General features: G+C 37.7%; 4 gene segments (V, D, J or C); all 4 read right to left on the reverse strand.

Annotated features, from left to right (window-relative positions):
- Positions 1-3932: 3932 nt before the first annotated feature.
- On the reverse strand, positions 3933-4443 carry LOC130071592 (T cell receptor alpha variable 14/delta variable 4-like). The segment is given in 2 exon segments: positions 3933-4249; positions 4394-4443. Coding segments are annotated over 2 exon segments (363 nt in total).
- Positions 4444-6645: 2202 nt separating this feature from the next.
- On the reverse strand, positions 6646-7165 carry LOC130071516 (T cell receptor alpha variable 18-like). The segment is given in 2 exon segments: positions 6646-6977; positions 7084-7165. Coding segments are annotated over 2 exon segments (357 nt in total).
- Positions 7166-15204: 8039 nt separating this feature from the next.
- Positions 15205-15770, reverse strand: LOC130071513 (T cell receptor alpha variable 18-like). The segment is given in 2 exon segments: positions 15205-15588; positions 15687-15770. Coding segments are annotated over 2 exon segments (366 nt in total).
- A 1566-nt stretch (positions 15771-17336) lies between these two features.
- LOC130071515 (T cell receptor alpha variable 18-like) lies at positions 17337-17966 on the reverse strand. The segment is given in 2 exon segments: positions 17337-17769; positions 17873-17966. Coding segments are annotated over 2 exon segments (363 nt in total).
- Positions 17967-21053: the final 3087 nt, after the last annotated feature.

The following is a 21053-nucleotide window of genomic DNA, read 5'->3' on the forward strand; positions in this document are numbered from 1 at the left end:
GATGTATTCCGCTATCGCGTCTGTTGTAAAGAAATCGACGGATTTTAACAGAGAACTGCAATCAAGGCATTTGTCGATCGGAAAGATGTGTTTGCCGTCCTACGGGATTCAGCAAAAGTTTATTTTATCAGCTGTCTCCGATGGTCACTAAGAAGATGGGACGCAATGAAAACCATGCGGTCGTTGTGGTTTCTCCTTTGGTCGCACACTCACACTCATGGAGGACCAAGTAAAAGAAGCAACGCTCATTATTTTACTACTTCTTCCAGCGTGCGTGCAGTTGAGTTCTGTTGAAACTATACGTTGCTCTGATTGGTTGTAGGTCTATCCAATTGAGTGCAGAGTTTTTTTTTTCCTGGTTCGGTTAAGACATGCCTTATCATAATCAAAGCCCTATGGAGCAGTATCAGACTCACATTCTGACTAGAATATGAGTATGACGAAGTCAGGCTAGTCTGTATCAGTAAAGTAAAACATAACTGCTGCTTGCATCATTATGAGCAGTGTCACAGACTCCTTCTCTTATCATCTTTTCATTTGGTCCAATGGTATCTGGCGACATACCTGCAACAAAAATGAAAACTATTGTAAAAAAAAATGTTCACAAACTTCTAAATAATAGTTTAAAAAGTAAAAAACTTACATTAAAAGTCATCCATTCTAATGTTATTTTAGGAATTTATAATTTGAAAATAAATATCAATAAATGTTGTGTAGATGTCCGTTTTCGTTTTCTTCCCCCTAACACGTTCAGCTCTGTGATTGATGGTTCAACTGTGAAATTACAGAACCAGACGAATGTACGGTGGCTAAGAGAGCTCAACGCGCTGCAACTGCAACACATGCAAATAGAAAAAACATCTTCATCAGTTTTACAACACATGTGTGCTTCTAATACTCACAACACAATCAAATACAAAAACGCGCTGCAAATACCACATACCACAACGGAAATGTTTCCAGGGGACCCCAATAAGTGACGAACCCATCTGGGGTTCATGCCACATGCTTATAGGTCAATTTTTTTTTTGCAAAACATACAGATGACATGGTTATGATATATAACTTTGTATATACAAAATGTTAGGGATGGCTCGATACCACAATTTTGGCTTCGGTACTATACCAGAACCTAATACCTCGGTATCGATACTAAATCGATACCACAGGTTAAAAAAAAAACAAAAAAAAACAGTCTCAAAATTCAAGTGACACTTAAAAAAACACTGCTTGAAATTCTCCACTACCAAATGTGCAAAGAAAATGTATCAAATTGTAAAAAAAAAAAAAAAAAAAAACAGTCAGGGAACATACTTTTATGTTAAATTTTGATTTTGAAAAAAAAAAAAACTGAAATTATACAATTAAAATAGGTTAATATCTATAATAATAGATTCACATATAATAATAATAATAGAATAATGAAATGACATGTAAACCATTAGCTGTCATGCATCAACAGAGATTTATCAACATTTATTGCATTTATTCATCTTGGTTTGGTTACTGTTTGGGACGGGTTCATATTAGTTTAATGCATTGCATAAAGTAATGTTAACATGCTAAAAACATGTATTAGTAAATTTAATTTTCTAGGTCATTTAATTACTGATTGATATAGATTAATAAATGCTATATTACTGTTAGGTCAGGTTACCTAATGAATGTTGACAAATGTAGCTTAATTGTAATATTAGTAATATTCATATTACTACTATTACTCTCTCCCTCTCTCTAGGCTTATTGCTCTAGGGGTCACCACAGCGGCACTACTATGCCATTCATTTTACTATCACTAATACTAAAATTAATATTGTTCACATTCTTTATTCATTCAAATTCAATTAATATATGTTTGTTTGAAAGTGCAAAAATGATGAGACTAAACTTAATTGGTTCTAGCGTGTCATGCAAGCAGATTTGAGCTTTCGTGTTTACCCTATCATATAATTGATAAGCTCTTATGTATGTGCGCTGTTCGCTGTTCAATGTTCAAAAAAAGTCTACATTAAATCAGTTGAATGATGGACTAACCTGTCGATCTCTGAACTCTTTGAACAAGTCAAGATGAGCAACTGACAAGTCAAGTGCTTCGGCAGATTTGATGTGTTGCCTCCCCGTTTGCAGAGTGGTGCATTGAGATCTGTTTCTTTACTTTTTCATTACTTTTGTTGGCAAAGTAATGCCTTATTTCACTCATACTGCTCTCTCTATTTATTAATTTCGGGCGTGTAGAAATTCGAATGAACTTCGTTTGATCCATCGTGTTCCTCTGTTGTTGTCACCGTTTGCCGGTTTCGCGTGACCCGCGTCAGTTTAGGTAGCGCACCGCCGCCTAGCGGTGAACTTCGAAACAGCAGCGCATCAAATACCGAATTGAACAAAATTATGATATTGTACCGTTTGCAATATAATACCGGTATTTTGGCAGTACCGGTATACCGCGCATCCCTACAAAATGTATTAACAAAATGTTCAATGTCATCAGAATACAAATGAGAAAAGAAGAGTTAACAATGGCTGAAAAAGTTAATAAATAAAAAAAGAACATGTTATGTTTAAATAGGTTTCAGAAGAAATGTAATGCAGGGTCCAAAGATGAGAGGGCAAGTTTTAAAGTTGAGACACGCACATATAAAGCATATTTTAAACCCTTTTTGTATAAAATGTATATTTATTTGCAACAGTTATGTTAACAGCAATAATAAGAAATGTCTGTCGTAAGAACAGGTATTCAGCTGATGGACACCGTGCTGCGTTGTCATGGGAACATTCCAGGTGAAAATAATGAGGAAATTAAGTTGTCTTTCGTTGCTCCCTTCACCAAGTGCGATCCAAACGGCTACATAATGACAAACAAGTGCCCTGCTCACTCCAAAGTCCCCACTTCAAGGGGTCTGCCCTTCGAAGGGAGTAGGGCATAGAGATGCTCACGAGCAATAAGCATGTCCCAGCCGGGTTCGTCACCATTGGGTTCCCTCAGGAAACATTTCCGTTGTGGTCTGTGCTATTTGCAGTGCGTTTCTGTATTTGGTTGTGTTGTGAACTTTTGCAGTTGTGTTGTGAGTATTTGGAGCACACGTGTTGTAAAACTGATGAAGATGTTTTCTTTATTTGCATGTGTTTTCCTTATTTGCAGTGCGTTGAGCTCTCTCTGCCACCGTTCAAATTGATCAATCATGGCCCTGTCCCAAATGGTGCCTAAGCACTCAAGGTCTTTGACCCTCTAAACATTAATGAGGGTGATGTTGTTGCTTATTTATTATCCACGCTATTTTCAAGATTAACTTTTAAAGAAAAGCTGGAGTTAATCGGAAAAAGAAGAATTGGCTACTTGGCGAAAATGCATATGATTTATTGTAGACAAATGCAGAAGTGTCGGTCTCTAATGTGCTTTGGTTTGAGGGCTGTCATGATTGCGTCGACTTAACATTAAATTGTGTTGGTTTTGTGTCCAGTTGTCACCATATTCTGCTGAAATGACACATCGATTGTCTGATGATGCAATTCTTTGTCATGATGATTTGAAATTTATTACTTTTTGTTTAATTTTGGTGAAAACTCTCACGCTCACTCTTTGCTTGTGGCATTTCTTGTCAAAGTCAAAGGTAACATGCAGTATTATAGAAGATGACAGAACTGCACAGAAAGCTAGGCTGATTTTAGGCTGTTTTTTTCCTCATTAATATTTCCCCCCCAGAACCTTTTTACAAAACCAGCATATTATCATTGAAAAATAAAATGTAATTCTTAATATAGTTTACTTTGATCCTTTTTCACTCTCATTAAAGCAGCTGTTTCCATATTGTGGTGTACTGATATAGTCTGTGTTGGTTATATGAGAGATAAATGTGGCTTTGTGGGAGAATCATTTTATTTCTCTTGTTCATTTTTGTGTGTGAGTTTTTGTAAAGCCTCTCATGCATTCTATATCACTGGGCTGCTACTCTCAGAGCACAGTAATAGAGAGCTGAATCTGACAGAGTCACACTGTTGATAATGAGTTCAGTGGATGTTTGGGATGTAGTCGACTGAAACCGTTGACGGTCTGGTATGTTCTCCTCACGGCTCCATGATTGAGCACCTTTATACAGTAAATACTGCGGTTCTGTGTTTGGATTCTGTCTGAACCAGTAAAGCAAGATCTCATTGCTGGTTGTACTGTATGTGCAGCTCAGTGTCACAGACTCTCCTTCTCTACTGATTATTGCTTCCTTGTCTTTTGGTCCAATGCTGTCAGGTAATACACCTGGTATAGAAATTTAGACAACAGAAAAGTCTGTTTAATAATGCCAAAGCAAAGTCAATATTTGTAATTTCTTAGCTTGTAGTAGTTTACCTTGGCTTACAATTTCGAACCAATTGCATATAACTTGTTAAGAGAGTACTTTACCTGATACTGTTATGACAATCAGTAGTAGATGTCTCTCCATGTTCATGCTTTTGATCTTTTGAGTTTTACTTGCTGAATTACTATACTTGGAGAGGTGGTCTGTTGTTTATTAATAATATGGGTGTGGCTAGTGACATCAGGGACATTATATAAAAACTATAAACCAGAAATGAAATATTATTTTATTACATCTGATTTTTTTCTTTAATTTGCCTATAAATCAGTGATTTATCTCCTGTAGCTCATTTGTAATTAATGAATTTGCTACAACACAAACTGTTTCACTCGCCTGTTTCCCCTATATACTGTAGGTTTCTTTCTTTTGATTTTGTGTGAGAGAGAGACATCCTGTTAACACTGGGCCTCAAAGCACAGTAATACACAGCAGAGTCAGACACTCGCAGTCTCTGCATCATCAACGGGACTGATTTTGATGCTTTTACTTAGAGTAAAATCTCTCCTGGAACTCTGTTCCATTAACTCCTCCTCCATATGAATTCCTTTGTAACACAAGTTTGGGAGATTCGTCTGTTTTCTGGATGTACCAGAAGAGCTCTTGTGATGTTGAGATTGTAGTATATTTGCAGTCCAATGTTATTAATTCTCCCTCCAATCCAGTAACATGTTTAAGTGGCTGATCAACTGTGTCTTCTGATTGACATCCTGGTAACAAACAAGAATAATTCTGTGACAATAAGTATCATGTAGAAATATAAACAAACATGCAAAAAGTAGCATATTTTGTTCACATATAGCAATCCAAATATTATTAATGTCTCCTTGAGCCATTGTTTCATTGTTTGTTCTTCGAGATGATATGAGTGATACCCAAAGAACAGACGAATCAATCAGCAAAAGCAGAGTAACTGAGAAAAGAGTGGTTAAACGCTATTATTATATACGGAAAGGAGGAGCTCAAAACACTGTCAGATGTTCAATGTTATCAGTATCAGTATAGAGTGGTAGAGTAGAGAATTACAAAGAAGTTGTGTGTGTGTGTGTGTGTGTGTGTGTGTGTGTGTGTGTGTGTGTGTGTGTGTGTGTGTGTGTGTGTGTGTGTGTGTGTGTGTGTGTGTGTGTGTGTGTGTGTGTGTGTGTGTGTGATAACACAGCACTGAGAAAAATAATAATAATATTGTTACATGATTTGTTAGCTTTGTAATTTTTTTATAGGTACATATAGACTTATTTTCAAAATATGACAAAGATCAGTATGGATAAGAGTCTGCCAAATGCATAAATGGAAATTATATACAGTAGTCAACATTTGAAGTGGATCAAAAAAGTTCATCAAAGTTGTCCTAAGACAAGACAAGTATTGTTCAAAATTCATGTATAACTTGATGAAAGGTTTTGATCCACTTCAAATGTTGAGTACTGTATTATTAGTATTACACTATTTAGCCGTTATTAATTGTGTATAGTATCGGCATTTTGTAGAGATGAAGTGCTACATGAAGTGCATTCTTTATAACGTTGGTGAGCTCAGCTGTTTAATGGAGGTGCAGTGAGGTCATACATCCTCATTTAGTTGTCAAATCTTTCTGGTAAAGTGAAAAAGAGCAAAGATAATCTGCATGCCAACTTCTGTTTTTTATTTATTTATTTTTATTTGGACAATCCATGACAAGTTGTCCATATGCATAGTACACTACTTACCTATGTACCCGCCCCCACCCCACCCCCAAAAAATATTATGGTCTGAGACTCAAACCCTTCCCATTGTAAATTAACCACAAAATGTACCTTGAAATGTGGTCTATAATTTAACATTACATTGGTTGTGGCAAAGACGACAGCTGCTGTCAAACCAAGGCAAAAAATAAATAAAATATCTGGTTGTTTTGCAATAATATTACATAGAGGTAATCACAAAAAATTAAAATGTAAATTAAAATGGCCAAGCAACCAACTTTAGAATATTTGGAACATTTGAGATAGATTGGCCCTATTTTTATGTTTTCAACATACAGTTGGAAAAAAAATATTCAGTTTTGATTATCAATCTTACTGTATGGAGCTATGTTGAGGAATAACTATAACTCTTGACATGAACAAACTTTATAAACATCCCATACAGCAAGTTAGTTTAATTTCATGTCCTCTCTTCTCAACTGTCTTCATGTACTGTACTTTAAAATTGTTCAACAGGTGTTACCACATTCTGTTATTTACAGTCTTGGTGGTTTACAAAATATATATGTGGTGTGATAAACATTTGATAGCTGGTTTTTAAAGTTTTTGTACAGCCTCTCAGGCATTTTGTATCACTGGGCTGCTACTCTTAGAGCACAATAATAGAGAGCTGAATCTGACAGAGTTACACTGTTAATAATGAGTTCAGTGGATGTTTGGGATGTAGTCGGCTGAAACCGTTCGTCTGTTTTATCCTCTCCTCCGTATGATCGAGCCCCTTGCCACAGTAAATACTGAGGTTCTGTATTAGGATACTGTCTGAACCAGTAAAGATAGACATAACTGCTGCTTGTATCATATGTGCATCTCAGTGTCACAGACTCTCCTTCTCTTCCGATCATATTAGTATCCTTGTCATTTGGTCCAATGCTGTCAGCAGCAAACACACCTGCAATAAAATAGAGCAATTGCACACTAAACCATCAGCCCTTTTCCATAAATCATAACATAGTTCTTGCCAAAAATGTGATATTTAAATTGTAAAATATATTCACCTGAAATTGTCATGAGAATCACTAGCAGACAGGCCTCCATGCTAATACTGTACCTTAGTTTAAATATGTTTTAAGGTTTTGATCACAGCTAAGCTTTGCTATTTATCATTTTTGAGGTTCATACATATGCACACCCATAAACTTTTGATAAATGATGTAGATTGATGCATGGATTTATACTGTAGTGGGAGGTGCTCTGCTAATGAATAGTGTGGGTGTCGGAGCCAATCCTCTATCCATTTTTATCCTTTCATAATGTATGAGGAGTGTCATTAACTGATGTGAATTACTGTACATGTCAATACTTATCAATCTTATGATAAGGTGACTCTTTTTATGCAATTTATTCTTACCATGGATCTTAAAATAATCTACAAAAGGCAAACAGTTTCTTTCAAAACGGTTCTTCCAATTTTTATTAAACAATTTGTATTATTGAAAAGAATTATTAAAACACATACAGCAACTTGTTCTAGTTCATTATCATGTCACTCCTTCTCTACTCTCTTCATGCACTCCTAAATTGTTCAGCAGGTGTTATACCACATTCTGATATTTACAGTCTCAGTGGTACATGTGGTATAAAACATATTTGATAAAGTTTTTGTAAAGCCTCTCAGGCATTTTGTATCACTGGGCTGCTACTCTCATAGCACAGTAATAGAGAGCTGAATCTGACAGAGTTGCACTGTTAATAATGAGTTCAGTGGAGGTTTGGGATGTAGTCGACTGAAACCGACGGTCTGGTATATTATCAGCTCCGCTTAATGATCGAGCACCTTTATACAATAAATATTGAGGTTCTTTATTAAGAAACTGTCTGAACCAGTAAAGCAAAATATTATTGCTCTTTGTATCATATGTGCAGCTCAGTGTCACAGACTCTCCTTCTCTCCTGATTATATTCGAATCTTCGTCACTTGGCCCAATGCTGTCAGAAAACACACCTGGAAGTAATAAAATACACTTCACAAATCCAATCCTTTCAATGAAACTAAAAAAGAAGACAAAGCAATTACATATAACTGCTTAACATTTAAGAATTGTTAAAAGTGTGATTTACCTGATATAATTATGAGGATCAATAAACACCTCTCCATGTTGATTTCAGATCTGAACTGTTTTTAAAAGAACAATTGAACAAAGTGAAAATTGTACTCTGTTGTTTTGTATGATAATTTATACCATAAATAATACTATACATAAATCATAGGTAAATTAATGTCCTAGAGAACTGATATGCTTTATTGGGACCCCCTCGGGGGGGATGTTACATCTCAAGGGGCTATCCTTTTAATAAATTCAAATTTATATTGTGGGTGTGGATTGTGATAAAGCCTCGCCCCCTTTTCTGCCAATACACATCATCAAGCGTCACTTTTGATCTGATGACTATAATTGAAATCTTGTGGTATCCAAGCAGTTTGATTCAGCATAGGTCTGAGAGAGAAGTCTGTTATTCAAAGCACTGGATTTGTTTTTGTTTTTTGCAAATGTATTGAATGTTTATTGAAATGCTGTTTTCTCACAATAAACACTGTAAAAAAATTACTGTGAAATTCACAGTAATTAACTGGAAGAAAGTGACAAGTAACTAACTGTAAAAACTGTAATAAATGTCAACAATTTATTGTCAAGTAACTTTCGGATAAATAGCCGTTTTTTCACTGTGTTTTCATTTACACCAGCAACATTAACTGTAAAATGAAACACAATAATCTCCAACTAGTGGGGTTTTTTTTTTTTTGGTCACAGTACTTTTAACCTCATATTTTTACTCCAAAGTTTAATACTGTGATTTTAAGTCACCATAATGCAACTTGCATAAAACTATTTACAGATTACTAGTATTCTGCTGTTAAAATAAAAATGGACTGCATTTTAACATTTTTGACACACTGACTTGACAAATACCCAAGGGAGAACAGGTGTAATGTCGCGTTCCAGGCAACCTGTAACCCGTGTTTTTTCAACTCGTAACTGGGAGTACATCGATCTAGTACGAATTCACGGGTGGGAAGTCACGGGTTTGACTGCCGTTCCAGTGCACTTTCACGGGTGTAAGGTTGGGAAAACACGGGTTACAGGTTGCCTGGAACGATGTACTCCCAGTTACGAGTTGGAAAAACACGGGTTACAGGTTGCCTGGAACGCGGCATATTTCATTTAATCTTTCTTTATCTTTCCTGATAAAGCAGAGTTTATGAGCGCTGCGCTGCTTTGTGTACAGCCATTACTGGGGACCTCTTTATAAACAGCGTTGCAAACCTGTTTTAATATAGTGTGGATTTTTTTCTACAGTATTCACTAATGAACATAAAATAGGGCATTCTAAGTCAATCTACTGCAGTATTTCCTCTCTCAATCCTTAGAAAATGTGGTTAACACCCAGTCATGCTTGAAAAAAAAAAGTCATATACCGTGAAACCGGTATAATTTTTATTAAAATACTGTGAAATGGATTTTTGGTCATTTCGCCCAGCACTAAGATGAGGGAATAGGCTTAACAAAAATATTTTATTCAGATAAAAACGTGGGAAGGACAAAAGAAAGTAACTACAGCTTCAACTGAGGTTCTTCCCAGTCAGGGGTATTAGGCTTCCTTCCACACGCCAGTACCAAAGTTATGCCACCTTCAGAAGGCGAGACATAAGAGAACTGCTAGCATGGTTAAACAGGCTTTAGTCTCTTCAGGCAGTTTCACTCTGCTTCAGCACATCAAAACAACCTCGAGTGAGACAGGATTCCCTGTTTTCTAAATTGTCTATTCACTGCAAATATGTAACAGAATAACAGCAAAATCAAGGTAAACTTATAGTAATTGGTTGGGGACCCTGCTTCCAGTGCAAAGTTTTGTCAGTATGTACTACATACAAACTATTTTCAGTGTTTACTTCATTTATTTTTAATATACAGTGTGTCCCTCCATTATTTATTAATTTATTCATTTTTGGTAATCTACAGAGAGGTTTGGAAATTTGAGTCTGGAAAAGTATGGAACTTTGAAATGGAAAATGTGTAGGAGGAACCCTGCGTTAAACAACACTACAGGGTTTTTGTATGAGTGTTGAGTGTGTTTCAGTGACTGTGGTCGTCAGAGCACAGTAATACACAGCAGAGACAGACACACACACATCCTGGATTGTCAGTGGAAATGATTTTGAAATTGTGTTGAGGTCACCACTAAATCTTTCCTTGAGCTGACCAAATTGGCTCAGCATGTATTCTGGAAATCCATTTACTTTTTGCTGGTACCAGAAGATATTTCATAATACATCAGTGGTTTCATATTGACAGTTGATTGTTACAGCTGCTCCTTCAACAGCAGTTTGAAATCTTGTATTTTGTTCAACGCTGTTCAGAGAATCACATCCTGTAATGTAATATCACTGATGAGGATCTCTTATTCATTTTAGAGGAATATTACAACATGTACTTACAGAATTTGACTTACCCCAGAAATATGTGAGAGAGAAGACTACAATGTTGTGCCAGTTTGCCATCACAATAATTGTTGAAATAATACTTTATATGAAATGAACTTATTGAAATATACAGCAGACTCTTGTTTCAGCCTCTCTTTGATAAAGTTGTACTAACACTGTCACACACACAGAGAACTGCAGGAGGAGTCTCACTGCACCACAGTTCCTGAATATTGAATGTCTCCTCCTCCTTAAAGGGTTAGTTTACCCAAAAATTATGTCAGTAATTACTCACCCTCATGTTGTTCCAACCCCTAAGACTTTTGTCCATTTTCGGAACACAAATGAAGATATTTTTGATTAAATCTGAGAGCTGGCTCATTCCTCCATAGGCTTCTATGTTATTGAAAGTTAGTAAAAAAATTGTTAAAATAGTCCAAGTGACTACAGTGGCTCAACCATAAGTTTATCAAGCGACGAGAATACTTTTTGTGCACAAAAATAGCGACTTTATTCAACTATTAATTTTCTTCTCTGTGGGCCTCGAGTGAGTTCATGTAGTGTAACTGCGCATCGCTTCTGTGTTGCACGTCTAAGCCTATGGAGGAGTGAGACAGCTCTCAGGTTTAATAAAAAATATCTTAATTTGTGTTCCGAAGATGAACGAAAGTCTTACGGGGTTGGAACAACATGAGGGTGAGTAAATAATGACAGAATTTTCATTTTGGGGTGAACTAACCCATTATTGTTATGCATTCTTATCAATGGCAAAGAATTGTTTTTGTATGAGTGTTGAGTGTGTTTGAGTCACAGTGGGCTGCAGAGCACAGTAATACACAGCAGAGTCAGACACACACACATCCTGGATTGTCAGTATAACTGAGTTTGAGTCCAATCTGCACGGCCGCATTAACAATAGGGCTAGGCGGGGCTAAAGCCCCGGGGCCCGAGCAAGGAGGGGGCCCGTGATTGGCTGTGGAGTAGATACTAGCCATCTGATTGCCAAAGCCTTACCACGCAACGCCCCCCACAAATTAGCCCTGTTATTTAGTGGCGCTTTGCCGTATATTCCATGCATTATCATGGAATCATTATCATTAATATTATGACCGTTCGCAAAGACCCGCCTTTTTTAGTTACTGTGTGACAAGCCAGGCGGCTCTCACGAGTCACGCACATCATGTTCTCACTCACACACTGAAAAATACATCGCGGGGCAAAGACTAACGTTACACCGAGTGACTACGAGAGAGAGTTCCGGACAGCTTACTGTTGATATGAAACAAAGTCTCAACTTTCAAATATTGTAATTTAAATAATTTAAACCATACCGTTTTCAAGTTCAAGTCCACCGACGTTCATCTACTGACAGCTTTGTTGTCGGACAAAATTGCGTATTCGGCGTTATGATTGGCCAGTTCGCCTGTCAATCAAACCCCCGTGGGCAGCAGGGCATGGTGAATTGAAACGTCACGTTTTAATTTGATATACATTTATTCTTATTTAACTTGTGAACGATCTACCTGCTGCTGCACGTAGGCCTATCAGATGGCTGACTGCGCCTTATTAGAATATACGCATCAACCAATCAATCGCCTCCACTCTTCACTTCATTCTAGACTATTCTTAAAACACATGCGTCATCATCGACCCCACAAATTTTCGGTAAGTTTGATTATTAACTTGATGGATGTATGATATTGCTTTTTGTGTTTGATCAAACTCTATTTTCGCCTAAATGGCCTAAAATATGTACATTTTCCTGCGCCATCATGATGTAAGTTTATAATTTAAACTCGTTTTTAAGCATTGTGGTTTGGATACAAATTATTTTAAACTGCTCAGGCACAGTAAGCAGCGGGAGAGAATTCATTTTGGTTTTGAGACCATGGTGAACTTGAGACGGTTTTGCACAGTGCACTTGAGTTCCGACCCTGAGGTCTTAAAGTGACAGTAGCTGCTAATAAAGCTGCTGTCGCCATTTGTGTCAATAATGTTAATCAAACATCAGAAAGAAAGTAATTTACTGCCCTTGACTGAATCACTTTTGTAAAATTAATAAGAATGAATGTTGAATTTATAGTGAAAACTATGTATTGTTTATTTGATTACTTTATACAATATAATATTATTCAGTGCTTTAAGTTTTTCAAGTAGGTCGATTTCTTATGTGCCTTTGTTCTTTTGATATTTGTGACTCTTGTCATCAGTAAGTTTAGATTATTTTCTTAAGCTACTATTATTTTTTGTGATATTGAAATTGGTCACAAGAATTATGAAATTTTAGTGGCATAAAATTTTGATATGATAAAAAATCGTATTAAAAGTAATATAACTTAACTGTGAAGTATATCATAGATGAATAAAATGACTTGTATAATGATAGAACATTTAGCTCATGTAGTTGGTGACCTAAAGTGGTGGTGGGGGGCCCTGCAGTAACTCATAGCCCCGGGGCCCAGTGAGCTCTTAATGCGGCCCTGCCAATCTGGCATCAAATCTGTCTTCAAATTCAGAACTGCTACTTGATCCAAATTTGTATTTCACCAGTATATATTCAGGAAGGCCATTAGAGCGCTGAATATACCAGAAAAGATATGGAGCAGACTGAAGCGTTTCATATTCACAGCTCAGGGTAACCTGCTGTCCTTCAGTGCCAGTTTGTGTCTCACTTGGCTGATTAACAGTGTCTTTCCCAAAGCTTCCTGGAAATGCATAATAACATAATTATACAAGCAATGTCAATTTAATAATGCAGTTATTTTCTACAATAAAGGTTTGATTACTCACCATAGAAATTAAAGGCAAAAATGAATAAAATAGGCATAATGTGAGTCATCTTTGTTTATCTATGCTAGGAAATAGAAAATGTCATTGAAAGCGTGTTCCAGCGCTGGAGGAGAAGCTTTGTTTCCTGCTTTTCGTGTTGATGTAGTGATGATGTTCAACAGCAGATTTTCTTTTCAATCAAGGCTTACAATTGTAAATATGAGGTGATGTCATGTGTCTGTAGATATCGCCATCTTCAGGTTGAAAATATTTTATACATCTGTGTCCCAACTTCCAACTGTAACATCAAATCCACAACAATGACTTATCAATTGCAGTTTTTTTTAAACTGTTTTCTTAACAGTTTTGTGTTGTGTTGTTCAACGCAGGTTCAATGAAGTCAATGCTGACTTGAAAGTATTAAATAAAAGTGTAAAAAAAAAAAAGTATATATATAGATGGATTTTGCCATTGATATTTTTTTTTATATTCATGTTGTTTTTAGAGGTTTTCATAAAGGAAATAATGAATGCTATAAGTAGCAATTGGCAGTTATAGCATGTGCAGCAAATGTGTTGGTCATCTGTGTTTTTTTAGGCGGTAATAACTTAAGTGTAATTAGTATTTAGGTTTTCTGAGGCTTTATAATCATGGAAGTCACATCACAACTGATGTTAAACAACACTCAGATGCTCACACAGGTTTTTTTTTTTTTTTTTTGTGTTGAGTGTGTTTGAGTCACAGTGGGCTTCAGAGCACAGTAATACACAGCAGAGTCAGACACACACACACATCCTGGATTGTCAGAGGAATTGTTCCTGATTGCATGAAATCTCTCCTTAAATTCAGGCTGTTGTTTCTTTCCCATTGGAAAAGGCACCCAGAAGGTGATCTGTTTAGTAGCTGTTTGTACCAGAAGAGATGAGCATTCGCAGAACTCATGAGTGTATAATGTGTAAAGTCACTTGATTTCCCTCAGCTGAAGTCTTTTCTCTTAAAGGCTGATCAACATGGTCCTGTCCCCGGCACACTGATGAGATGAAGCATAAAATTCAGATATACTCAAATGATGAAGCAATCATATACAGATATACTCAAATAAATAAAGTGTAAATGGCGAAAGAAAGAATAGAAGAACAATCACCCATTTTGTCATTGTTGCTCTGAGTTGAAGAGTGTGAGAGAGAAACAACTAGTGTGAGTCTCCTTATGGTGAATCTCTCTATCCTTAGTAGAATCTCTTGATATTAACAGCAACTGCACAGTCACACCAGAATTTAAGGGACGGTTCCCTCTGGTGGTGAATTAATTGTATCAAACACCAAGTTTTTTTGGAGTTAATTTTTTTATAATTTGTTATTTAATTACATAAACCATGTCATTTGACAGATTATGTAAAATAATATTACATACAGTATAGGGTTCAGCCTTATATACAATTTGAGAAATGATACTTCTTAATACATTTTCTGAGCTTGACAATATTTTCATGCTGCCAGCGTCTAAATCATGTTTATTTATTTTTGTTAATTAATTTTAAAATATGATTGTTATATTGTTTGTGATATGTCCACATCTATTATGGTTAATGGTTTTGCATATTAATAACAATCCCCAAAATTCAACATTATGTTGTGAAATAATTCACTAAAGTCAGAATCGATTAATTGGGTTAAATCAGAAGTAAAATGACAATTATTGGATAGATGATAGATCATACTTTTTCAGGCAGACTCAAGCAGAAGAGATATCAAATGATAATGTAATGTTTAATCACATTTGTCAATCTGCGATGTACTAAAGTCATGTGGAGTGCTACATGTTTATTATTAGTTATTTTGATCCCTTTCAATTTTTTTCTTACATTTGCCTTTATAACTTGAATACAATTTCACACAGGTGTTTCCACTAGTGTAATTATATAGATTGTGGGTTTGATGTGGCTTGGCATCAAAGTAAAAATACATTTGAGTTTTTGTACAGCTTCACATAGACTTTGTATCACTGGGCTCCAGAGCACAGTAATAGAGAGCTGAATCTGACAGAGTTACTCCTTTAATCATGAGTTCAGTGGATGTTTGAGATGTAGTCGACTGAAAGCGAGGATCAGAGGGGTTCCCAGTATCGCTCCATAAACGAGCATCTTTCCACTTTAAATACTGAGGTTCTTCATTAAGATACTGTCTGTACCAGTTCAGTGTAACATAATTTCTGCTAGTATTGTATGAGCAGCTGAGAGTCACAGTTTCGTCTTCCTTCTTTATGATAAGAGTTTCTTTATTTGGCCCAATCTGGTCTGCAGTCATCACACCTAAAACAAGCGAGTAAGAAAAATATGAGTCAAGTAACATACAATTATCTTTTACACTGTTTTTCAAAATCACTAATGAATAAAGGGAGTAATTGTACCTGAAGTCAGAACTAAAACCAGAAACAGGTGTTTTTCCATGTTTACTTGGTCAGATCAGTGTATCACTGTGCTCTGATGCTTAGTGGGTTTTTTTTTATACAATTTTGCAATAGTACATATGAGGTGGTGCAAGGGCGTAGATTTGGTTTGAACATTGGGGGGGGGGGGAGGTATAAATACTAGGGGGGTTGTAATGCATAGATTTAAATATTGGGGGGGTTATACCCCCCCCCCCCACAAATTACGCCCCTGAGGTGGTGTCATATTTGATGTAGATATCGCCATCTTCAGGCTAAAAATATTTTTTTGCATCTGTGTTCCATTTGAGGCAACTTCCAACATAATTGTAACATAAAACCAAAAAAGTTATAGAATAAATTAAAATAAACATTTGTTATTGATATCTATCAGATAGCACAGTATCACTAAAAAAGCAACAAACTATCAGTATCAGCATTTTATTGTTATTTTTATGGTGCAATGATGTTTTTTGTTTTGTTTTGTTTTTGTATTGTATTTTTTTTGAAGGTTCAATGCAGTCACTGCTGACTCGAATATGAATTAATGAAAAGTTTTTTTAGAAGTACACTACAGCAATTTGATTTTGCATTTACAGTCATGTTATTTTTAGATTCTTTTATATGGCTAAGAATATAATAATTAATATAAGAAGCAATTGGCAAAGCAGTTTCTTAGCAGTAAAAAAAAGACAGGTAGGCAGTAAAAATGTCGCATTAAATGTAATAATCATTTCAACTGACAGAGGCTTAATAACAGTGGAAGAAGTCGCATCACAAGGTTAAACAACGCCCAGAAACACACATAAGGTTTTTGTATGAGTGTTGAGTGTGTTTGAGTCACAGTGGGCTTCAGAGCACAGTAATACACAGCAGAGTCAGACACACACACATCCTGGATTGTCAGTGGAAATGATTTTGAAATTGTGTTGAGATCACCACTAAATCTTTCTTTGAACTGATATTCAAATTGGCTCAGCATGTATTCTGGAAATCCATTTACTTTTTGGTGGTACCAGAAGAGAGTTGGTGATATATCAGTGGTTTCATATTGACAGTTGATTGTTACAGCTGATCCTTCAACAGCAGTTTGAAATCTTGTATTATGTTCAACGCTGTCCAGAGAATCAGATCCTGTAATGTATAACATCACTGATGAGGATCTCATATTCATATTAGAAGAATATTACAGCATGTATAACAGAATTTGACTTACCCCATAAATATGTGATAAAGAAGACTACAATTTTTTGCCAGTTTGCCATCACAATAATTGTTAAATAATATGAATTCTACAAATAGACCCTTGTTTCAGCCTCACTTTGATAAAGTTGTACTAACACTGTGTCACGATTTGGTTTGTTCATGTCATGTTCCATGTCTGTCATGTGATTCCCTGTTTGTCATGTGATCCTGCCATGTGTCTTGTCATTGGTTAATCGTCTGTTCATTGGTTAATTTTTGTTGTTCAATCTTAAAATATGTTTGTTTTATTGTATGTTATATGGCCACATCTACGAGGATTGGTTTTGCATGTTTTGTATATTAATAACAACCCAGAAAATGATATTTTGATCTCTTTCCCTTTTCTTTCAATTTCCCTTTAATAACTTGAACTAAATTTCATTTGTAACCACACACAGGTGTTTCCACTGGTGTAATTATATTATGAGAATTATAGATTGTGGGTTTGATGTGGCTTGACTTCAAAGGGAACAAATAATTTTAGTTTTTGTACAGCTTCACATAGATTTTGCATCACTGGGCTCCAGAGCACAATAATAGAGAGCTGAATCTGACAGCGTCACTCCATTAATAATGAGTTCAGTGGATGAATCTGATGTAGTCGACTGAAAGCGAGGATCAGAGGGGTTTCCACTTGCAGCTGATCTGGGATGTTTAAATATTAAATACTGAGGATCACTATTAGCATACTGTCTGTACCAGTAAAGATAAACAGAACTGCTGCTAGTTGTATATGAGCAGCTGAGAGTCACAGTCTCGTCTTCCTTCTTTATGATGAGAGTTTCTTTATTTGGCCCAATCTGGTCTGCAGTCATCACACCTAAAACAAAGAAAGAAGAACATTTCTGTGTCAAGTCGCACAAAATAATTTATTACACAGTTTTTCTACATCACTACAATGAATAAAGGGAGTCATTTTGTACCTGAAGTCAGACTTAAAATCAGAAACAGGTGTTTTTCCATGTTGACTACTGTAGATCAATTAATGTTCTCTGTGCTCTAATGGTAATGCTTTATTTCAGTGCTCACAGAAGAGGTGTGTCGTCAGATTTTTTTTTTTTTTTTTTTTTTTTACTGATGGTTTCAGATGCAGGAGATTGGTTGAAGGTAACCGTTTTTAACGCATACACAAGAGCCTTGAAAAAGACATCAGAATGTTCGGGATTGGGCTCTTTTCGTCTGGTTAAAGAATGAACACACCATCAGATTCTGGGTCATAGATACTCCTAAAAATAGTTGAAGATAAAAATAACTAAAAGAAAATAATGTAGATCCGCTCTGCTTGAGTAGAACTTTGCAACCTCACAATTTGCAGGTTCATCTTGAACTTTAATTGATGCGATTCTTGATGGTTCCCCACAAAGAGCACTTTTATTGATTATTACTGATTATTACTCATTTACATGTAGAGAATGTGTAGCTACTTCACGCTGCGTTGCATGCTGGGGCGGCGCTGCCATCTTAAGAGAATGTCCTGATGAAAACCAACTTGTTAACATTGCCCGGCAGAAGTGTGATCATGGTTTTCCTGATGCTAAATCCAGCCTTGGAGAATATCCTTTCTGATGGTGTGCATCCACACTTTTGATTTTCTTATCCCAGACATTTTTAAAGATTTAAATCCCTGCCGCCAAGACTCTCCTCTGTCGGTCACAGATCGAAAGTGAAACTTAAATCTGTCATGGGGTGGATTTATTCACGCATATTAAAAATATTTATTAAAAGCTTCTTTCTTTGCACATTTTTATTTACAGCATAATCATAATAGGCTGTATATTAACGTATTGACAGAAAACCGGAAGTTCTATGTAAAATCAGACATGAGCACCCTCATATTGCTAAAGTGACATGATCCTTGTTTCATAACACCTCTGGAAGGAAATATGTTTAAAAATGTATTTAAGAAAGAGAATCAACACTAAATATTGTTGCTAGTGTGTCATCATCATAATATTGTAAATGTGCGTTGTGTAGTGACTTTGACATACATAATTCACTTTTGTTCTTGGCATTGTTCCTCACTGTTGTTCAGGGATCGTGGTCCCTTTAAATGTTCTGTATGCGTGATGACGTTAGACGCTAGTCAGGGCCATTTTGGAGTTGAGTGTTTTTTGTTTTCAATAATAAACGACACACGCATTCGTGTGCTCAATGTGAGAAGTTGTCTCTTGCGATTTACTACAATTTCCACACTGGTGACCCCGACATTAGTCTGCTGGACGTATCCAGTGACCCAACACGACCATGGCCACGAACGCTGTCACCCTCAAACTCCCCGAATTCTGGGAATCGTCGGCATCGGCTTGGTTTGCCCAGACTGAAGCGCAGTTTGCGTTACGAGAGATCACCGCGGATACAACAAAGTATTACTACGTTGTGTCGGCTCTCGGTAATGCAACAGCATCGAGAGTGGTGAGCCTTCTTACAAACCCTCCGGAAACTGAGAAGTATGCAGCACTCAAAGCCCACCTGTTAAAAACGTTCGGACTGACGGACGCTGAGAGAGCCGGTAGGCTTTTCTCCCTTCAAGGATTGGGTGACAGCAAACCGTCCGAGCTCATGGATCACATGCTGGATCTTTTGGGTGAGCACAGACCCGATTTTCTTTTTATACAGCTTTTCCTGCGTCAGCTGCCTTCACAAGTGAGAGCTGCATTAGCCAACACCACAATCACTGACTGTCGGAGACTGGCCGAGGAGGCTGATAAATTTTTCCTGGCGAGTCAGGGACATTGCGCGGCCGCGCTTTTTCCCGCGCACATCGCTACGGTGACACGGGACGACTCCACCTTTATCGCGGCTACCACTTCTCGGCGGCAGCAGTCTTCTGGCCCCCAACAACCTTCAGGCTTGTGTTTTTACCAAGCGAAGTTTGGAACTAAGGCTAACAAATGTCGCCTACAGTGCAGTTTCGGCGGGTCGGGAAACGCAGGGGCCGGCGCTCAGTAGTGGCCATGAGTGTCGGCCGCGTAGGCAGGCTGCTTTTCATCCATGACAGCATCTCCGGACGGCGTTTTCTGTGCGACACAGGAGCACAGAGGAGCGTCCTGCCTGCATCCCGTTTGGACATGGTGACTGACAGCCACGGCCCCCCTATGGAAGCTGCCAATGGAAGCCCCATCCGCACTTATGGACAAAGGTACGTCGAATTGTGTTTCGGAGGACAGCGCTTCGGCTGGAACTTTGTTACAGCAAAGGTGGCCGTTCCCCTCCTCGGTGCTGATTTTTTGTGTGCACATGGACTGTTGGTAGATGTAAAGAACCGCCGCCTGATTGACGCCGTCACGTTTTGCTCTTATACATGCACGCTCAGCGGGCCCGACTCCATACGACTGTCTAGCATGCTTTCAGTTTCTGATGATTTCCACCGTCTGCTTGCCAGGTTCCCAGCTCTCACCCAGCCCACTTTCTCTGCATCTGCTGTGAAGCATGGTGTGGAGCATCATCTCGCCACTACTGGTCCGCCCGTGTATGCCCGTGCTCGGCACCTCGACCCGACCAAGCTTGCCGTTGCAAAGGCTGAGTTTGCGAACATGGAGCGCCTGGGAATAGTCCGCAGATCCGACAGCCCATGGGCATCGCCTCTTCATATCGTCCCCAAACCTGGTGGCGGCTGGCATCCGTGTGGCGACTACCGGCGGCTTAATGAGGCAACGGCACCTGACCGATACCCAGTCCCGAACATACAGGATTTTTCAGCACACCTGTCTGGCAAAGTGATTTTTTCGAAGGTGGACCTTGTTAGAGGTTATCATCAGGTTCCGGTACATCCACTGGACATTCCCAAAACGGCAGTGATCACACCGTTTGGTTTGTTTGAGTTCCTGCGCATGCCGTTCGGCCTTAAAAACGCCGCCCAATCTTTTCAACGACTCATGGACTCTGTGTTGCGGGACCTGCCTTTCCTTTTTGTGTATTTGGATGACATCCTAGTAGCGAGTACGTCCAAGTCTCAGCACCTCGCGCACCTCCAAACCCTTTTTGAGCGGCTTAGCCAGCATGGACTGATTGTCAACCCCGCCAAATGCCAGTTCGGCTTGACCACCATCGACTTCCTAGGACACAGAGTCACTAAGGACGGGGCAGTCCCCCTCCCGTCAAAGG

The sequence above is a fragment of the Rhinichthys klamathensis genome, unplaced genomic scaffold (assembly GCF_029890125.1).
Source record: "Rhinichthys klamathensis goyatoka isolate OS25496 unplaced genomic scaffold, OSU_Roscu_1.1 h1tg000446l_1, whole genome shotgun sequence".
NCBI lineage: Eukaryota > Metazoa > Chordata > Actinopteri > Cypriniformes > Leuciscidae > Rhinichthys > Rhinichthys klamathensis.